This window comes from Bacillus rossius, chromosome 10 (assembly GCF_032445375.1).
Source record: "Bacillus rossius redtenbacheri isolate Brsri chromosome 10, Brsri_v3, whole genome shotgun sequence".
Lineage (NCBI taxonomy): Eukaryota > Metazoa > Arthropoda > Insecta > Phasmatodea > Bacillidae > Bacillus > Bacillus rossius.
In genome coordinates, this window is record NC_086337.1 from 13,830,889 (window position 1) to 13,852,642 (window position 21,754).

Below are 21,754 nucleotides of genomic sequence, written 5' to 3' on the forward strand. Positions count from 1 at the left end.
AATTTGAGTTACATTTTCTCAAACTGTTGGTTTATTTAATGTTTTTAGTTATATTTTGGTGCTAAACATTGTATTAATTTGCATTTCGGTGTCATGTAATGTGTTATTTCGGTTTTATCGCAATTCCCCATATCATTTTGTTGCCACAGTAATGAATGACTGCAAACAAAACTTTACACCGTGAAGTCAATAATTTATTTTTAAGAATGACAAACTGCATTCATGCTGTGAATAGATGCTACCTCTTAATCAGTGATCTATGCTTTAACATAGGCAAATTTTTAATAATAAATGCCAAAAACTTGTGGTACAAAATCATTCTTATGGTTCCTATTTCTCACCCTTATAAAGAGGCATAAGCCAAAGGGACCTGAAGGAAAAAAAACCATGGATTGAATGGTCAAACTTGTCTCTTACTACATGAGCATGATGCCTTTACGATCACCACAGCAGAGAACCTATCCAAAAATAGTTTAAATCTTAAACCAGAGAATATACAGCCCCAGTAATTAGGAGCATCACGTTAACAGTTTCCCATTCCAATAAAACAAATGAATATGATACGAGTAAAAATTAAACTTTATTCAGCAATCGCACAAAAGCAGTCCAGAAACAAAACCACGTACAATTTTTTCCAAAATCACCTCAATTCTATCTTCAACCTTCTATATACAAGTATAGTTTTGGTTATAAAAATTATAATAAAAGAAAGCATTAGCATTCCACAAACAGTATATACCTTACTTGAAATCTAACCACTAATGTGCATCTACTGTCAATATAGATGAACATAAAAATTCCATTAAGAACGAAGTGTAAACACCAACATAAAAAAAATTATTAACGGCTAATGCTAATCATTCTATACAGTAGGACAATAACATAAATTTCTTACACATACATTTCACTGATTTGTCAGTGCACATTATGAGACATTTTAAAATACAGTTTTTACCTTGGAACATTCAGAACTGTAACTTCTTTGAAAGTTCTCCATATCAGAGAGAAATCCAAGGAGCAAATTTGCATCACAGTGCTTACAAAATGACAACTACTTTGAAACAGTTGAACAACTCGGGTCCATAAACCTTCAACATTAAAATATATATACTGCATTATAGATGCACTATAATGGGCATACAAAATTGACTGCAAATTTTTTTTGATAACTGTTTACAGCGTAATTGGAATGGTGTTGCAATTAGGTACCAACTATGCTGACATTAATCTCAGAACTATTACCGACACTAATAAAATGAATTTCTATCTTTGACTCACTGTCTGATCTAACAAGTAATTTGCCTGATCTCACATGACTATACCAGCAGTATCTTTTTTTGAATGTGAGCACACCCACATTTTTGGAGGACACCCAATGCTTACATAGTAAAATATTATTAATGTGACAACTGTTCAGAGTATTTTTGGCAAATTTTCAAATAGTTTCAACTACACAATATGTGAACTTTTCCTTAGGAAAAAACAACTGTTGAACTCATCAGAAAAAGCTTTATTCAATAGATGTATTTGTAAATAATAAGAAAAGATTCCTTTATAATTTTTTTGGTATCCATGTAGAATGTTAAAAGGATGAAATTTTTACATCTTTATGAATATGTATGCATGTTTATAGTTGTAGCTTAGGTGGTCAAAATTTGTTGGAAGCTTTTGAGCCTTGTGACCTTGTTAACAGTTTGATGGTTAGCCCAAGACAACTGTATTTATAATTTTTGTGTAATAATTTTAACAATTATTCTCTACAGTAGTAAGGAATAGCAATAAGATAAATTCAAGAAAAGCCAAGTAAATATTGAAAATAATTTTTGTAAAGTGTTATTGATTTTGAAAATATATTTCAGCTTTGAAATTGAGTTTGAATCTAAAATTACTGAATCATTTTCTTCGGACATCTTTACTCTGGTTTTGCTTATGTACCTATTGGGCGGTACTCAGGTGTGGACTATGGTAATTTTTTCTGCTAACTATTTGGACTTTTTGGTAATCTTAACAAGTTTATTAATTTTTTTGGTAATTCCAACTGGGTGCCGCAATTGTTTCCCTATGGCAGCTGTTTTGAAACCAAAAAAAGATGTAACAAAATTAAAATTAAAATACTGCAGCATATAAACAATCAAGACCTAGACATAATAATAAAAAAACACATAGCAGTCACACATTTGCAGATGAAAATCAATACATATTTCATTTTAAATTAAAAGTTTGTACTTATTAAAAATAAAGTATTGTTTTGAAGTGCGTACAGAAATCACTATCACTGATAGATTTAGGAAGGCACTGTGAGCTCATTGCTAGTACAGATCTAATTTTCCAGTGAGCTTAAGTCTCACTAATTTGCAAAACAAATAAATAAACAATAAAAAATACTAATGACAAACACTGAAACATTATCAACACAAGACTATTTATCTCTTGCAAGCACCAAAAATCAAAGTCACAATCATCAGACAATCACATGATGGATTACATTTCTTATCACTTTTAAAGTTAGTTTAAAAGCTTTATAATTTTATATCCCCTACACACTCATACTGTTATTAGAAAATTTTTCAAAAAATATAAAATAAATGCAGAAGAAGAAAATGAAACTACTAGTAGTTGTGCAACAAAATAGTATACAATGACTAGCTAGAGGCTGAACAGTAACTGAAATTCCTCCACATAGAAGGTATATTTTAGCTTTATGTTACTGATACAATATTTACTGTTTATTCATTTTAGAAAACACACTTATAAAATTAGGCCAGCACCTGATATTGAAAAGCAAAATATAAAAATTGGTTTAATAAAAACAATCAAATAGGTAAACCATTTATCTAGGTACTCAAAAAATCTCAAATTATTGTTTGTATTCTCAATATTTCACAAATAATCTATGAAATTTCTTCCACGATTTTGCCAAAAATTAAAAAAAAAAAATTAACAGTAGTGAAAGGAAAACACTAATTTTTAATGTCAAAAATAACATGCCATGTAAGAATTACACATGAGGTGGAAACTGGAAAATGAGATCTTCAACTCACCACACACAGTACAGTAAGTGTTCACAAAAGGACCTAAACAACATTCACATGAATGTCCTGGATAATAATTATCATACTTTGGTAACAAATCACTAGAGTAAATTATCAGTCCATTATGCATAATATATTTTCATGTATCTTGTAGGTTTTATCCAAACACAAGGATATTTTACACATGAAAAACTGTTGAAAACTATTAACTACTAACTAAAATTAGTAATTATTATTACAATTTGATTTCATTCCTGAACAAAAAAAATTAGCTTGCATTTCACAAGTTATATTTTTGTTAACAGGTATTAGTCAATTTTGGCCAACAACCCACTTCTTTGAAGTCCACTTGTAGACAATAAATCAAAGAAGCACAAATAATATGAATACATAAAAACCGCATAAATGAGTTTAAGATATTACAGACCAGACATCCAAGCAAGAATAAGCTTTCTTTGAAATACTAAACTTTAGGTGAGCTACCCGCCCAATGTTGAACATTTTATTGAAATGAGTAAATAACTGAGATTAGTAATAAATCAAAATCAATGTGTTTTCTTCCATTTGATATTATTGTGTGTTCTTGCACTAACATAATTAATATTTTACCACGCAAACAACAAACCCATGTTTACTAGGGCTGTATGAATTTTTATTGGCCATAATTAAGGGTAAAAAGATCTGGATGTAGTAGAGCAATAATTATGACAAAAAAATATCTGCATATTTGAACACATCTTAAAATTTCACTGGTTTAGGAATCTGGTTCTGCACACAATATTATAGAAAATTCCAGAGAATTAATGGTAACGGAAATTAATAACTGATTATGTACGTGGTGCAAAAGACATCACACAACTATCTCAAAAATTTTACAGCTTGGCATAATTAACACAGACCACATGAAATGGTTTTCCTTAGACACCACATGATATGCTAATTGTTTGCTGGAAACTCAAAACGAGTGGTTGCTGGGAAAAAAAGTGCAAATAATTTGCAGTGAAAAACTGATTAGGTTAAGTGAGATCTATTTATAATATGTAAATTACCATCAATAATGTAGCTAAACAAACTAACTTTTCACTTAATAATCATCTACCTTATTTTGCAGAAGCCACTACACTACACATTTAACATAACAACAAACTAAACTTTGGCAAACATACCAAATCTTTTATATGTAATGTGACCAAAATACTCATTGATTGTGTCAAAAAATTTATTTTCAAATACAGTGTGAACTATAAGCGACACTTAATTTCCATTCAATTACCTGAATAATATTTCATGACATTTTATGTTCCATGACTTTCTAGGACTTTAGTGACTTCTGTGATCAAGCAATAACCCGGGCAGAGGCAAATGGCAACGGGGGAACGTGCTTGCTTTATTAACATTATACGTATTAAATTAGTATCTATGGCATTTACAATGGTTATAAGTTATTGACAGAACATATATTTTGCATTAATTAAGAATCATGAGCCTTTTTTTTTTTTTTTTTAAATCACCACTTACTTTAAGGTGCAGAGATGAAACAAATGGGTGTTGAGAGTATGCTAGCCAAAGCTTCGAAAGGACCGGCCAAGTGGCAAAGCATTTTAGAGGTGGAGATGGTCTATGATGTAAAAAAGCCAAAACAACAAGAACACAAACTACTAAAACAATAAAAGACAACAGACAAACACATCTACTTGACTCTGCAGTCAACACGCACAAAAATTAGCTTCCGGCAACAATCACATCGGATGTTAAGTAGGGTGAATGCCTTCACTGAAGCCTATAAGCTATTACTGTCTGTGGAAAGTTGAAGCTACTGGACACTGGTTTGCCATCTGTTGATTATCTCTCTCGAAGTGCTACATTATTATTTCATGTGTAAAATCATATCTCTCGGTATACAGCATTTGGTAGGAGCGATTTCATGAATGGAACGGAAGTCGCGTGGACAAGAATAGGTAACCACAGTGCTGCCACCTGTGACGTATGGCAAGAACCTAAGTTTACAGAGCCAAAATGGAAAAAGATATAGTATTAACTGTTTCTGCTAATCAAATGTATTACTATTTGTAACTGCTTCATCAATGAATTCTAGCAGCGGGCACGGACACTACATGTGATTTGCATCAAGAAATGTAGTTGAGAACAAAATTTTCGTAAGTTGAAAAAATAATTTTCATATATTAATCACTCTCAACATAATTTTAAAAAATTTCTATGGTAAATTTTCTGTCCAAGTTTTGTATTATAAGTGTATTTTCAATATGAGAAGACATGAATTTGCTCGGAACCGATGATGGATGTTACACATCTCTGGTGAGTACTGAAACACTTGCTCACACTTTTTTTTAATCTCCTAATTTGGTTAAATGTAATTATGATTGGAACCATACAAAATATGGACCCGTCATTTATAAATATCACAGTTAAAATTAAAAACAAATTATAACTTTAAATGATTACAAGTATTATTTGTGTTTGGCCAGGCAACTAAGCAACTGGAAAAAAAAAATATAAATATATTTTTTTTCTGTTTCACAAAATTTTCTGTGTACAAAGTTTTAATAAGTAATAAACAACTATGATTCTAAATGTGAATGCAAGTGTCCATTTTCAACATCTATCCTCACTTTATGATACAGTTTATGTTACTCTATGCACTACTATAGTTTATTAAAGTAGTTTTAACATAATTACATAATTTAATATTTTTCAAGCCCCTTCACCCACTGATCACATTCATAAACAATCTTTTCTACTATCCCATGTATTATATGGTATTTAAAAGTTTTTCACTTCCTTGTATTAGAGAACACTACAACATCCTTCTATAATATGTACATAATTCTTTCTTAAAAAATGTTGTATAAAAACTTTAAAACACACAAACATTATATGGATATGAACATGTTTTTGTGTATGTTCTTCAATAAATTTATGAAGGATTATAAAACTGTCATATTCTTTTTAAAAATGCAAGGAAACACTTAATGTTCACATAACTAGTAAATCTAGTTCTTCATTTAAATAGAAAAATAATATTTATATTTAGGCTGGAACTATTTGAAAGTATTCTTGTGACAAAATAAATTTTAACATATTCTCTCACACTAAAATCTTGAGCAGAGAAATTGTCCAAACAACCATCGCTGTATGACAAAATAAACTGAAAATTGACATACTTACAGTGACAACATACATACTTTGAACAAATGTAGTTTTTTTTGGCACTTTGCAAGAAACACTGTAACGGCAAAAATGGAATAGTTTGTTGTTTCACCAGACTGCAGGTTAGGGGAGCCGCTACCAAACTCTACTGATAATATGACAGATTCTTGTCTTCTGTGCACAAAGCAATTGTTAAATCACGATTTGTGAAAAGAACCGTCGATTAGCATTTGTAAACATGTACATTTTTTTACGAATTGTACTCGAAACAAAATTATGAAATGTTTTAAGTAGTAATCTGATGCAGAACATATGGAAATGCATAAGTAACTGAAATATCAAACACTTACTGGTATTGAAACTGGAACAATGAAACTGACATGAGTTAGTCCAACTGCAAGACTCTCCGGACAGAGAAGCGCTGCTACTGGGCCAGCTCCATGCCGCAGCTGGAGGCGTCCAGGGCCAGCAGCAGGTCACGTCCCTTCAGCAGGCTGCTGCTGCTCGACAGGGGGGCGTTCACCTCGTAGTCCTGCTGGCTGAGGTCCGCCAGCGAGGGGATCATGGCCGGGTCCGGCTCCAGCAGCGAGAACGAGTTCTTGCGTATGCTGGCCTTGCGCTCCTCCGCGTCCGCCTCTGCGCGGTCCGGGGGCGCCTTCAGGGACCGCACCACGTCCTCTATGTTCTTCACCTACCGACACCCCACGCACGCTTCAACACATGCCAGGCAGTATGGTCCATGGTTCTGCACACACTGTACATCCCATGCACACTTCAACACACGCCAGTCAGTATGGTCCATGGTTCTGCACACTCTGTACATTCCATGTACGCTTCAACACACGCTAGTCGGTATGGTTCATGGTTCTGCACACTCTGTACATCCCACGCACACTTCAACACACGCCAGTCGGTATGGTCCATGGTTCTGCACACTCTGTACATCCCACGCACTCTTCAACACACGCCAGTCGGTATGGTCCATGGTTCTGCACACTCTGTACATCCCACGCACTCTTCAACACACGCCAGTCGGTATGGTCCATGGTTCTGCACACTCCGTACATCCCACGCACTCTTCAACACACGCCCGTCGGTATGGCCCATGGTTCTGCACACTCTGTACATCCCACGCACACTTCAACACACGCCAGGCAGTATGTTCCATGGTTCTGTACACTCTGTACATCCCACGCACTCTTCAACACACGCCCGTCAGTATGGTCCATGGTTCTGCACACTCCGTACATCCCACGCACTCTTCAACACACGCCAGTTGGTATGGTCCATGGTTCTGCACACTCTGTACATCCCACGCACGCTTCAACACACGCCAGGCAGTATGTTCCATGGTTCTGTACACTCTGTACATCCCACGCACGCTTCAACACACGCCAGGCAGTATGGTCCATGGTTCTGCACACACTGTACATCCCACGCACGCTTCAACACATGCCCGTCAGTATGGTCCATGGTTCTGCACTCTCTGTACATCCCACTCACTCTTCAACACACGCCCGTCAGTATGGTCCATGGTTCTGCACACTCCGTACATCCCACGCACTCTTCTACACACGCCAGTCGGTATGGTCCATGGTTCTGCACACTCTGTACATCCCACGCACGCTTCAACACACGCCAGGCAGTATGTTCCATGGTTCTGTACACTGTGTACATCCCACGCACGCTTCAACACACGCCAGGCAGTATGGTCCATGGTTCTGCACACACTGTACATCCCACGCACGCTTCAACACATGCCCATCAGTATGGTCCATGGTTCTGCACTCTCTGTACATCCCACGCACTCTTCAACACACGCCCGTCAGTATGGTCCATGGTTCTGTACACTCTGTACATCCCATGCACTCTTCAACACACGCCAGTTGGTATGGTCCATGGTTCTGCACACACTGTACATCCCACGCACACTTCAACACACACCAGTTGGTATGGTCCATGGTTCTGCACACACTGTACATCCCACGCACACTTCAACACATGCCAGTCAGTATGGTTCATGGTTCTACACACACTGTACATCCCACGCACGCTTCAACACATGCCCGTCAGTATGGTCCATGGTTCTGCACTCTCTGTACATCCCACGCACTCTTCAACACATGCCCGTTGGTATGGTCCATGGTTCTGTACACTCTGTACATCCCACGCACTCATCAACACACGCCAGTCGGTATGGTCCATGGTTCTGCACACTCTGTACATCCCACGCACGCTTCAACACACGCCAGTCGGTATGGTCCATGGTTCTGCACACTCTGTACATCCCACGCACGCTTCAACACACGCCAGTCAGTATGGTCCATGGTTCTGCACACACTGTACATCCCACGCACACTTCAACACAAGCCAGTCATTATGGTCCATGGTTCTGCACACACTGTACATCCCATGCAAGCTTCAACACATGCCAGTCGGTATGGTCCATGGTTCTGCACACTCTGTACATCCCACGCACACTTCAACACACACCAGTTGGTATGGTCCATGGTTCTGCACTTACTGTACATCCCACGCACATTTCAACACACGCCAGTCAGTATGGTCTATGGTTCTTCACACACTGTCCATCCCACAAACTCTTCATTACATGCAAACCTGTTCAGACGACTCACAAGTCAACAGCCCACAAATAGGCGTTATTGGCCAGAGTAAACAGAGGACTGTGTAATCTATCCTGAAGGTCATCAAAACGAATGAGTTTTTTCAGTCCCTAGTTATTCGTTATCTAGCCGGAACCAAGTACAACTGCCACAGACACATCTAGGTACTGAATCTTTGTGATTGACGGTAGATATATTTACATTCATTAATTTTGTATAGTGGTTCATAAAACTAGTTGCTGCTGTCATCCCCAATTTCATAGGCAAAATAATTATACAATGGGTCTGATCTGCAATATTTAGAAAGTTTAAATAATTTTCGGGGAATTATTAAATTAAAAAGGGTACAAATTATAAATGCAGAAAAAGTACTTCATAAACTACTCATATTTAAGTAACTACAGTAAAACCCTGTTATAATGTTCCTGCATATAATGTTTTCCTGCTTATAATGTCATATTTTTAATGTCCCAATATTTCCCCCATAAGGACAATGTATTTACTTCCTGCATATAACGTTCATAAATAGTGTAATTTCCTGCTTATAATGTTTGCTTTCTAACATTCAATAAATGGGGAAAAAATGTTTTAAAACCAAATTATTCCAACACTTACGATAAAAAGTTTCCTTTATGTATGTTTATGTTTACAATCACTGCCATACAATACATGAAGTTTGTTAAAATACAATTTTATGCAATATACTGAAGGTACACAATGTTCATAGTTATGTGTCAGTTGGCACCCTTAGTCAACTCTTCTCTTCCTTGCCATTCCAGTGGGTATTCAGATGCACGTACATAGTCCTACGATATTTAAGTTGCCAACCATTGAGTGAGGGCATAACTAAAATTTTTTTCTATTTCTTAGAAATAATTTTTTTTTTTCATTCATAAGTAGGAATCCCAAAATTAAACATTTTCAGGTGGCGAAGGAGTAGACATTCTCACTCTTAATGTTGTCATCATGAAATGTGAGACAATTTTACAAAAATGTGGTAGTGTATCTTTAAAGACAAACAGAATTTAACCAGGGAACAAGATGAAGTTGAAAAATTGTTGGCTTGTTTCAGAAAATTCATGTATCAAGTATACTATCTTTGGTTTTAACATTAAAGTTGTTTACTTAGCTTGGTGAGTCCATTGGTACAAAGCTCGAACATTGTTAAGAGCTAAATTGAGATTACCTGCTTATAATGTTTTCCTGCTTATAATGTTTTTTTCTTGTGCTCCCTAGAAAAACATTATAGCAGGGTTCTACTGTATTACAAATCCGAATAATTTTTTTGTGTTGCTACAAAATGTTTGTGGCAAAAAAATATATATATATGTATTTATGTGTGATATTTTGTTTCCCTGTGATAGAAAAAAAAAGATTTATAAGTGCTGTGCCTACTTGTAAATAAAACCATTAACAGAAGATAAATTAAAGTTTGCAGTTTATTTACTTTAAACTTAAAGTAATTTGTACTCATCTTAAAATTATAGTACAACTTGTTTAAACTGCAGCGTAACAGGGCAGTCACAAAGGAGGTCAGGATAGAACTCCTCCCCCCATTACTTTCCCCTACTTACACACACACACACACAAAATACTGTGACTGAAGGCACACACAGTGTTAGTAGTTGCACTATTGGCTTGCTTGTCTTTAGACAGAAGAATTACACAGACAGAAGTGGGAAGTAACAGCTAAGCATACTGCTTCCACTTTTTTTTATTGTGAGAAAAGTTAAGAAAAATTTGCATACAACAGTGTAAATATCTTTACACGTACGAAAAATACAAAACACTAAGTTTTCAGACACTGTGATCGGCCATTAAAATTTACAGTGACAAATCATACATTAATAAATGTATATTGATATACTGGTACCTCACTATTTAGCACATTGCTGAACACATTTCAAAATTAAGGTTTACACTAATACAATTCGAAAGGCTTTCCATAATAAAGACAATCACTGGTGAACCAGCTTCCATAAAATTCTTAAGTAAGTCAGAGATTCTGAAAAATTGATGTTTACAAATTAATGTTTGAAAACAATTTTACATCCTAACAGAGTTAATTTATTTAAATTACTGTAATATGTGGTTACATTTGCGATGTCACGAGTTCAATCCCAGCTACACTCCACAGATGGGTATTACTCCAAGAAGAATTCAGAATGTATGCATACAGCCTTGATTTCACTTTCATTAAAAAAATGTTTAGTGGTATTTTAATCCCTTAAAGACTGGACTACACTGAAGTTAACGTGGAGATTATCCCAAGCGACATATATGGAAAAGCACAAGAACACAGAGTTTACAAAAATTAACACTGGTTCCTATATATGCAATTTGTGGCACCATTATAGTTCCAGTTACAATCCTTTCCAACACAAATTTACTTAGTGAATTTACGGCTCAGTCTCGTACAGAATATTGATAACGTAACTTCAATGCCATTATGTACTTTGCTCTTAAGGTATTACTGTAAAATTTATCTCTGGCAATTGTTGTTTGGTGGCTAATGTTTTCATCCATATTTACTAGGGATGGACAAATCAAACCCTCAAATATCATCATATCCTTAGTTTTCGAAGGATCCAATATTCAAGGAAAAATATTCTGAGAAAAATATTACAGGAAATAAAGTAAATTAAAAATTTCAACACTGATAACCTTTGAAGTTTACTAAGTCACATTTTTTTCTTCATACATATTATGTTACCATTCCCCGTGATACTGTATTTATAACTCATAATTATGTTAATTAATTTACATGTATTGATTATAGAAACTTAGTTTTTGAAACAACCATTTAATTGGTAGAATGTTTCAATACAATAGTTTATATTTTAATTTATTTTACATTATTTTATTTTTGACCCTTGAATAACCTAGATTCAGATTCAAAGATTACATTCAAACTCTCTGGGATTCGAATTCCAGATTCGGATTCGAGAAAAATGGTTTTGACCCATCACTAGTATTTACCAAGTGTTATTTGCGAGCTGCGAAATCCCTTACAAGTGATCATAAATACAAACACATACGCATCTTTCTGCAGCTATTGATATTACATTTAGTATCTGTTGGAAAAAATTTTGATCAAACAACAAAAGCAAGATAGCTACCATGCTATATTTATAGAAACAGCCCTTGTCAGGAGTGCATTTGTGTTAGTGAGGCGGCATGATAAGTGTGGCACTCGCTCATGATTCTAGCACAGTGTTTCCTCTAAGCGCAGGACTGTGAACTGACACGCAGTCTTCTCATCGTGCATAGGGCAACTATGAGATTTAAGTGGCAACCATAACTTTATTTGGCGGAGAAATATAAATAAAGTTACATTGTAAGCCCTTTGGGTGCTTTCAAAAACTAGTAAAATATGTATCAAGCCTGAAATTTATTCTGGGAACCCAGATTTCAGCCATTTTCACTCTTATAAACATACAGTTTTAAAACTAAATACAGAAACAGTATACTACTCTTCTACCCTCAGCGTATTTTTAAATTCTCCCCTTGTAAGCATATTGTAGGAGGTAAAACATTAAAGAGAGAAAGAAGACAATTTTCAATAAAAATTATATTATTTATAACACGTCCTACAACCCACTTGGGAGCTGATTTTTGTAAAATCCCTTCTTAGGATTTTAGGTTTTATAGTTCCGGAGAATTCATGTTGAGTGAGTGTCAGTGAGTATAGTGTACACACAGACATATATAAATGCATACATACACATATATACACATTAATACATACATAATATACGAGGGATTTATATCATATACCATAGGCAGAGATATATTTTATTTGTTACTTGGCTTTAATATGTTGTTAAAGCAAGGTCGTGAGACCAGGAGCAACGGGAAGTGATCTGCGGACGGACCGTGACTTCAGGAAACCCTGGAAAGGAAGACCAAGGATGGCTGGACCAGGATCCCAGCCTGGGTCGTGTGGGATGCGAGTCCAGTGCATCATTGCCGCGCCACCTTGCTCCGCTGACAGACACACTTTGACCTCGTTATAGCACGGCACAGGGGCATTGTGGGATTCTCAAAGGGGGCCCGCACGGCTCGAGAGTTGTGCGTGTGGGTTTTAACTGACAAAGTCATCTCTGGATAGGGAGCTTGTATTCTGTACACTGCCCATATGTTGGCCTGTATGTATGCAATAAGCAGAAAACACTAAAATATACAGAAAGTTTTCCATGTTTACGTTTATCAACCTCGTTTCACAGTCAGGATTTTGCAAGCTTCTTAGTTCCCAGGGGGTCCCCCCCCCCCCCCCCCCAGGATCTACGCCCAAGATAAGACATTTTACCCCCTCTGTCAGGCACAGATAGGGTAAATTTTACAGAGTCAAGATTAGCTGTCCAACAGACAAGTAGAAAATTAAATGCCTGTAATTGATTTCACCTGCCAGTTAAACCTTGAAACCTACTTTCTTTTAATATTACAATACTTTGGATGTGTAGTTTAATAAAATAAATAATAATGATACTGTTTAAAATTACACTGCAGATATGGCTGAGTGTGTCAAAAGGATTTTTTTTCGCAGTAAACGTTTGAGACCCTCTAACCCTTTCAATCTTGCAATCGGTAGTGTAAAGTAATATTTTAAAATGGGTACGCCTAATTGTGCAAGTTTGTATTATACAGGGTGTATCAAAATTCATGTTACAACGCTTGAGGGTAGAAAGCTCTTATTATTTGCAACCATTTTTGTCAATAAACATGTTGCCGGAAACGCGTACTTAAGCCCCTGTAGCCCCAGAAAGAGTCAGCGTAGGCAACCCGTTGGGCTTTGTGCGAGACAGACGATGTTGTGGTGAATTACGTGTTTACGATGCCGGGCAGCGCTCGAGAGGACTGTACGATGTCGAATGCTGACCCCCACCCCGTTTTACTTCCGTTGGTGGCGCCCTCACCTCTTTTCTTACGATCGTGCCGTGCCATAGCACTGCGCAGCGTGACATCGCAGTGTCGCAGTGTGTTTTGATATCACTGGTGGTCTGACGTTGACTGTTCTGTCGTACAAGCAAACTCGTGGTGTCATTTCTTTCGCTGTGGTTCTCAAAAGGGCAACGTTTTAGTGGAGCTCAATGGAGTACACTTTAGTGAGTACACGGACATGCTGCTTGTTTATGGGGAAGCTAGACAAAATGGACGAGCCGCCCGTCGTCTGTACGAAGAACGATATCCGGGTCGTAGGATTCCAGCTCACACCATGTTTGCAAGACTTACTCAGCGAATGAATGATACTGGTACATGTGCCGTCACAAGACCAAATGCTAGTGCTCCACGCAGGGTTTGTACTCCCAGTTTTGAAGAAGATGTACTTCAGAGATTTGAGGAGAGTCCGGATACAAGAACAAGGGCAGAAGGTTCCGATATGGACGCTGACAAAATAGCTGTTTGGTGAGTTCTTCATGAGCAACTCTTGTACCCGTACCACCTTCAAAAAGTGCAACACATGGGTACGGCGGACTATCCTCTTCGCATGACCTTTTCTCGTTGGTACATTCGAAGAGTATTGAGGAACCCCGAGTTAGCGGTTTTATTCAGCAATGAAGCCAAGTTCACTCAAGACGCTATTCTCAATTCGCACAACAGTCATGATTTGGAATGATGTCAATCCGCATGCAACGTGTGTTACAGCTCACCAGGAACGTTTTTCAGTTAATGTGTGGGCCGGTATTGTTGACGGCGTACTCATCGGGCCTTTTTTTCTTCCGCCACGACTTTCCGGCGCCGGATACCTCCACTTCCTTCAGAACGAACTACCAGGTCTTCTTGAAGAGGTTCGATTGCATGGCCGACGTGTGATGTGGTACCAACATGACGGGGCACCACCTCATTTTTCCCTGCAAGTGCGAGAGTATTTAAACCAAACATTTCCAAACCGATGGATTGGACGAGCGGGCCCTGTCGCATGGCTGCCAAGGTCACCGGACCTAACCCCGTTAGATTTCTTTCTGTGGGGTTATGTAAAAGGGCTTATCTATGCTACGCCAGTAGAAACGGTAGAAGAGCTTACACAGCGAATCATTGAAGCGTTCGAAATTATAAGGTCGTCTCCACACATGCTCCAGCGTATCCGAGAAAACATGATTCGCCGTTGCCACCTCTGTGTCGCTCAAGGTGGGCGTGTTTTTGAGCCGTTGCTTTAGGCTGTCACGTTGTTAAAACGTATGCAACAATTTCAATGTTGTGAAACAAAGCCGAAGCTGTGGTTGATTTCAGAGTGAAATTAAAATCTGTGCCACGATTAAAAAGGTTATTTCTCTACTCGAACACCCGCACATCCACAACATAACACTCTACAACGGGTTGCCTACGCTGACTCTTTCTGGGGCTACAGGGGCTTAACTACGCGTTTCCAGCAACATGTTTATTGGCAAAAATGGTTGCAAATAATAAGAGCTTTCTACCCTCAAGCGTTGTAACATGAATTATGATACAGCCTGTATAATGGGGGTCTGCAGATTTCTTTTTTTTTTTTTTTTAAAAAAGCTTAATGCATGCACATTTTTTACTTTTTTTTAATGATTTAAAATGTAGAGACTACAATGATTCAAATTTTCATTGCACAATTCTTTAAATACAATATATTTTTTCCTGTTTCTAATAACTGTGTTTGTTTTAAGCTGGAATTTAAATAAGGGATGGCTTAAAATATCCCTTTATTGATAGGGTAGTTCTAACAGAAGAGTTTTATACAAGAAATATATTAATTTTATGTATGGTCTAATGAAGTCATTATTATGAAAAAATCATTCATCAGTTAAACTACCTGCACTCTTTGAACACAATTACCATTTAGCCAAGTACTACATAGTAATTAACTTTAGTTTGAAATGGGACTACGTTACGGCACTGCTGTGCTGGTACGTCATCCCAGGACATGGTCGCTGCACATGCGTAACAAGGAGTGCCGGCAAGGTGCAATAACAGGTCAGAGTCGAAATGAGACAGTGGTAACAAGACAGGGTTTTGACTCGGACGGGGAGAACTAAGGACTTAAGGGATGATGGCCACACAAGACAAAGTTATGTCCTGTTATTGTCTCTGGGTGCAAGATAGAAATAATTAAGTCACGCCGTGAAGCGAAGTCAAGACTGAGCCATACTACCGAGGAAGAGACAACTGCAAGTACGTACTGCAAGAAATCCAGTTCAGCCAACAGCTTGTACTAATCATCAAAGTTTATGCTTTACATATCGAGAGGATCAATGTTGGTGGAACTACAACAGACGCGGCAACGTTCCAGAACTCGAGACACAACGGAGGGCTCGAACCAGAACAGTAGTGTGGCTACACAAGCAACAACTGTCCACAAGGTAAGGGAACACAATATTGGATGCCCAGGACGCTCTCGTCACATCATTTCCAGGTCAGAGCATCCCATAGAGGAATTAAAGGCATAGAATAATAACCAGTTTAATAAGAGCCATTAGTCATTGTCATGATTATTTTGCGGAGCTTTTATAATTGTAGCATGTTGATTAAAAGAAATTAATATTGTTTAAAATACTAATACTGATATTACTAATATTGTTTATAATACTTTTCCCAAGAAAATTATACTTTCTGTTGTAATTTAGATAAACATTTTCTCTCAAGGCCCCCAGTCTATACACTGGACAGGAGTCATTTGTTACATTCGGAAGTGATAGGACTTTATTTACACAATTTGTTATTTGGTATGTTTCAATTTAGATGCAATATGCAGTTAAATAGCACTATTTAAAAATTAAACAATATGAAACACTATTACACACCCATGTAAAAGAAAAAAAAACTAACTTGATCATAAATGCAAAGACAAAACTATTGGTCTTAGAAAATTTGAGGAATAATTCCTTAGATAATGTAAGATCCACTAAAGAATGGGGTCCCCCCCTGCAAAAAAAATAAAATTAAATTCTTGAAAGACTTAAAATATGATTCAAAGTTTTTATGAAGAAAAAATATTTAATTGTAGTATTACATCAAAATTTTGTAAAAGTGCCGTTAAATTAACAAAGAATTAAACAAGGTGAAATGAGCAAAGTAGTTGATGGAGTAAAATTGTAAAATGATTCCATTAAACTGAAACTCTGTAAGAAACAATTAAGTTTAGAAAGGTAAAATATAGCAAAGTTTCTTCTCAAAGGTAAAATAAAATAATAGCAAAAATTTTCACCTATTCTATTAATATTATAATTTATCATTTGAGGCATTATGTACCTATGGGTTGAGTTTTCTGTTTGGTATTTCTATGATGAAATGCTTTATTTTTGTTATGCATAAGCAATTTACGCAATACCTAATCACTAAGTTTTAAATAATTAGGTATTGAGCCACTAATTGGTGTTACGGACTGGATTAACAGGCTCTAAGTCATGCCCGTGTGGTTCTTGCACGTCGTCACGTGACACAGTGCTGAGAGACTTCTTGGTGAGCGGCCGAGGAGACAACACAGTCAAGTACAACTGGGATGGGCGCTGGTGTAGGTCTGGTGAGGAACGACACCCAGAAGAGGTGGTGTTGCCGGGGGCTACGCAGGTGTGCTTCAGAGTGAAACTGCCGCTAGGCATGGGGCATCCACATGGACTGTTCAAACAGGGGAAACTACCGGAACTCAGGGCATCGCGAGCAGTGGCGGAGAACGAGAGCGGGCACTTGTAGCTCGGCGGAGCAAGGAGGAGACCTGGCTGCTGGGTTCACATCTCTACGTCGCGGAGGACCTTACAGTTTGAGGAGCGGCCGTCGTAATCGGGTGGTGTTCTTAACTACTTGTGTAAATAAGTTACATCGCCAACAACCCTCCTTAAAGTGAACTAATTCAAAGTCCATGTAAATTTGAAGTAGCATGAGTGGAATTTAACATTTACACTATCATTAAAACTATAAGGAAATAAAATATGTATTCAATCTGGGCCCTATTATGATATCAGAAAATACATTAGATATGAAAATTTAATGGTTTTACATATATAAACTATACTAATATATCCTACGATATTCTGAGATTATAATATCTTATGCTTATAGTATATCATGTTCAGTGATGAGTGTAATAACTTTGAATATCCAGTAAAATAAGATTCTAAGTGAGCATTAGGTATGCTATTCTTACTTTCATATCCCTTTTGTATAATTGTTACGATGGTATTAATTTGTAAACTACTACATCTACAGCCACAAATCATGATAAATCACACAAAGTCAGTCAAAGAAAGAATCCCGGCCAGCTGAACTAGAGAGCTGAAAGAACCTACCTCACACTGTCGCTAGATAGTGCTAGGTACATTTTAAATTGTGCTTCTGTTTAATTTGCTTATTTCTCCTAAATATAACTTAAAGTTTACTAAACAGAAACACTATGTACGTATGTACGAAGGTTGTCTGAAAAGTTTCCGACCTCAACAAGAAGATGGCAGCACTCGTCAACGAAAATTGGGGAATGTGTTTAGTCATGTTTTGGAATAAACTGTCTAAAATTTCAGCCATTTTGGACGTGAATTGATTTTTTAACCATAGTTTTCATGAGTCGATGCACATATTTTTGTGAAAATGAAAAAAAATGTGTATTGAAGTGTCATTAAATATTTGTTTTTGAAAGGCAATACGCCTACGCTAATTGAAGACGAGTTGGACGGTGTGCACGGCGACTGTGCGCCATTATTTACCACAGGGATATTTCGGGCAGCTCAATTCAAACATGGCCACACCAGCTCGGGTGATGATGAACGTCTGTGACACCAAAAACCGCGAAGGGAGAATCAGCTTCAAAAAATGCAAAGACTGTTCCTTTGGCCGGAGAAAAAAAAACGGAGATTCGGTTTTCTAGGCTAGTCATGGAATTGTCTTAATAAATTATTTTGAAAAAAAAAGAATAACATAACTACGCATCACTACTTGACAAGCTGAAGGCAGAAATTGCAGACAAATGTCACATTTGCAGAAACAAAAAAAAATTTGTTTCACCAGAACAATGCACCTGCTCACACCTCAGCAGTTGCCATGGTGAAAATCTACGAACTGCGGTTTGAACTGCTTGACCACCCTCCTAACTCCAGATCTAAACCCAATTGACATTTTTTTTGTTCTCTAGGCTAAAAGTTGCACTCAGAGGACAACCATTTTTGTCGAATGAGGAGGCCATCACGTTCGTAAACAACTATTATGCAGAGACTCATGCAAACAATTGTTAAAAAACAACTGCTCGTCCAAAATGGCTGAAATTTCAGACAGTATATTCCAAAACATGACTAAACACATTCCCCAATTTTCGTTGACGAGTGCTGCCAAATTCATGTTGAGGTCGGAAATGTTTCAGACAACCCTCGTACATTATTCGTATAGCCACTACCAACACTCACTTCTGTGAGTAGATATTACTAAAAACCTTTAAAATAAAAAAAACATAATAAAAATAATGTGACCAATATGCTGATGCTGACAACGTGCATGACAAATATAAAGTCTGAACTCAACAATCAGAATTCTCTTTATTTATGGAAACGTGCATTTCATTTACATCTTAAAGACATACTTATTTCAAAAAATATTTCAAATAAAAGATCAATTCCAAACAGATGAAGTTGCAACCCAAATCTAATATACCTGGCCTTACTCACAGCCAGACTGCCACAATCTCAAGTGTAGCCATGGTAAACATGCATCAACTGCACCAATGTTATTAGATTTATAAACAGTTACCATTTTGTATAGTGAAAAGAAAGTAACAAATGGTTATCGATAACTCCAGCATTTCCTACCTGTGAAAAGTACTACCTGATATTTTATTTGTGATGCTATTTATTTTGTTTATTTTTTTATGTTATGCATTGTAATATGCACATCAACACTCAAAATGGTTTCGCAATGATGTGCACAATAGACAAAGACAACAATAGAAATAAATAAAATAGAATTACAATCAGCATAGGACAGAACAAAAAATGGATATAGACAATGATATTAACACTATAAATAAAAAGTATTAAATGGATAATATATGATAATATGCAAGATTTGAGATTTAATGCAGTTTTTTGGACATACACCATTGCATTTTTGCACTGTTTGTCATGGAAAAATTCCAAACATCCAAAAAATTTAATAAAATAAATATGAAGATAAATATTCATAGCAAACATACTGAATCAGCTGATATCGGACAAACGGAACCAACAATAAAAATAAACAAGTGTTATAGACAACACAACAATGACAGCATGGACAAAAAATTTTCAACCTCTAAATATCAGACAGCACAAGAATTCCGTTGAAGGAACTTAGTCATGAAAATTAATGTAACAACAAAGAAGAACACAGTGGGCTAACAACGATGAGACAGATTAAATGCAGGCAGACAACAAACCTGGACAACGCAGCCAACATATAAACACAGCGATGAAGATAAACAAGCACTATGGACAACACGATGATGATAGCACTGATAAACACAGAAGGTTTCCAGTGACAACAGTCGCGACGTTTCGGGCACTGACATCTGTTCCCGTCATGAGGCACAAACAGGCTGATATTGTACACTGGAAAACCAAGGGTTTATACATGTTAGAACTCCTCTCCTTGCACGGCCAGTGGCAGGTGAGGGCTATCCTGATTGGTGGTGCACAAAAGGGGCCCTCAAAATTCCCCATTGCGTTAATCATTTAAAGAACGTAAGTTAATAGTTAATAGAACTAGTTTTAACTGAAAAATTAAATTTAAGGCATATTAAGGATGAACTCTACTTTTCGCAGATGTCTTGATTAAACATTTTTAGAAGCTGTGTAAATAACACACACATTTGTTCTCAATGGCTTGTTTCCTGCAACCATTCATTCCAACAATGCTCAATTATAATCTCATCACTTCTCATTGTCTATGCGGGGGTTGTTTGATAATTTACTTAATTTGATATTAAGGAAGACAATATGAGTTTCTTAATGTACTTTATATGTCGACATAAACTCCTCGAAGTTCATAGCACTTGCCCCAACATTTTGCCAGCTCTTTTGGATTCCTTCACAGACAGAGTATCTTTGAGGCTTGCAAAATACTCTTTCACTTCCTGTAAGACCACTTCATTTCACTAAAATACCAGGAATGTTTTCAGTTTCGGAAACAGATGGTAGTCCGAGGGAAATAGATCTGGTGAATAGGCAGGATGAGAAAGCAGTTAAAATCACAGCTCGACCAATTTTTGCTAAGCGACACAGCTGAATACATAAGCGGATTGTTATTACAAAAATAAAACATTATTGGTCATCAATTTTCCAGCTGGTTGGCCATGTGTGATTCATTGTCTTGACTGCTGTTTCGTCTCCTGGATATCGTGGTGTGTCTAAGTTTTGCCCATTGTCACAAAATGGTGCAAAATCTCTTCTTGATTCTCCTTAAACACTTAAAAATTGTCGATAGATGTTTACATAAAAATTTGTTTTTTTTTTTTCTCTGGAGTGAGTGAACGTGACACCCACCTCACACAAAATTTTTTAATGTGCAATTCATTATTCAAAAATGGAGTGTAAGATGCCGATGGTCACTGCTATCTCTAAACTTTCACTCGCCTGTTAGCTGAAAAAAATCATAAACTTTAGCAATGCTTTTTGAGCATCACAGCTGATTTCAGGGCTCTGGGACGAGATGCTTAAATTCATTTAACTAAAGTCAAACAAATTCGTAGGGAGGACATGAATTCCAATTGCAGTATTCTCTTCCACAAAAAAAAAATTATCTCACCACAAACGCCAATTTTGTCAATTTTTCAACGACAGAAAACACTTTTGTGTAAATATATTTTTAACAATGGATTTCTGTCAGAATGACTAGAGGCTACAAGATTATTTATTCATAGGATTTAAAATTCATGACTATGTACACATATGATGACTATGTACGCTATTTATTAGTATGCATACCAAATTATTCATCAAACCATTCTTG

General features: G+C 36.7%; 1 protein-coding gene across 2 annotated transcripts in view; it reads right to left on the reverse strand.

The window, feature by feature from the left end:
- Positions 1 to 4,450: 4,450 nt before the first annotated feature.
- The window catches only part of LOC134535793 (hypoxia-inducible factor 1-alpha), a 554,432-nt gene continuing 537,128 nt past the window's right edge, over positions 4,451 to 21,754 (reverse strand). For both annotated transcript variants that reach the window (XM_063375069.1, XM_063375070.1), the window contains exon 13: positions 4,451 to 6,891. In XM_063375069.1, the coding sequence (XP_063231139.1) occupies positions 6,625 to 6,891 (267 nt within the window). In that variant the 3' untranslated portion in view covers positions 4,451 to 6,624. The remainder of the gene's footprint in view (positions 6,892 to 21,754) is intronic.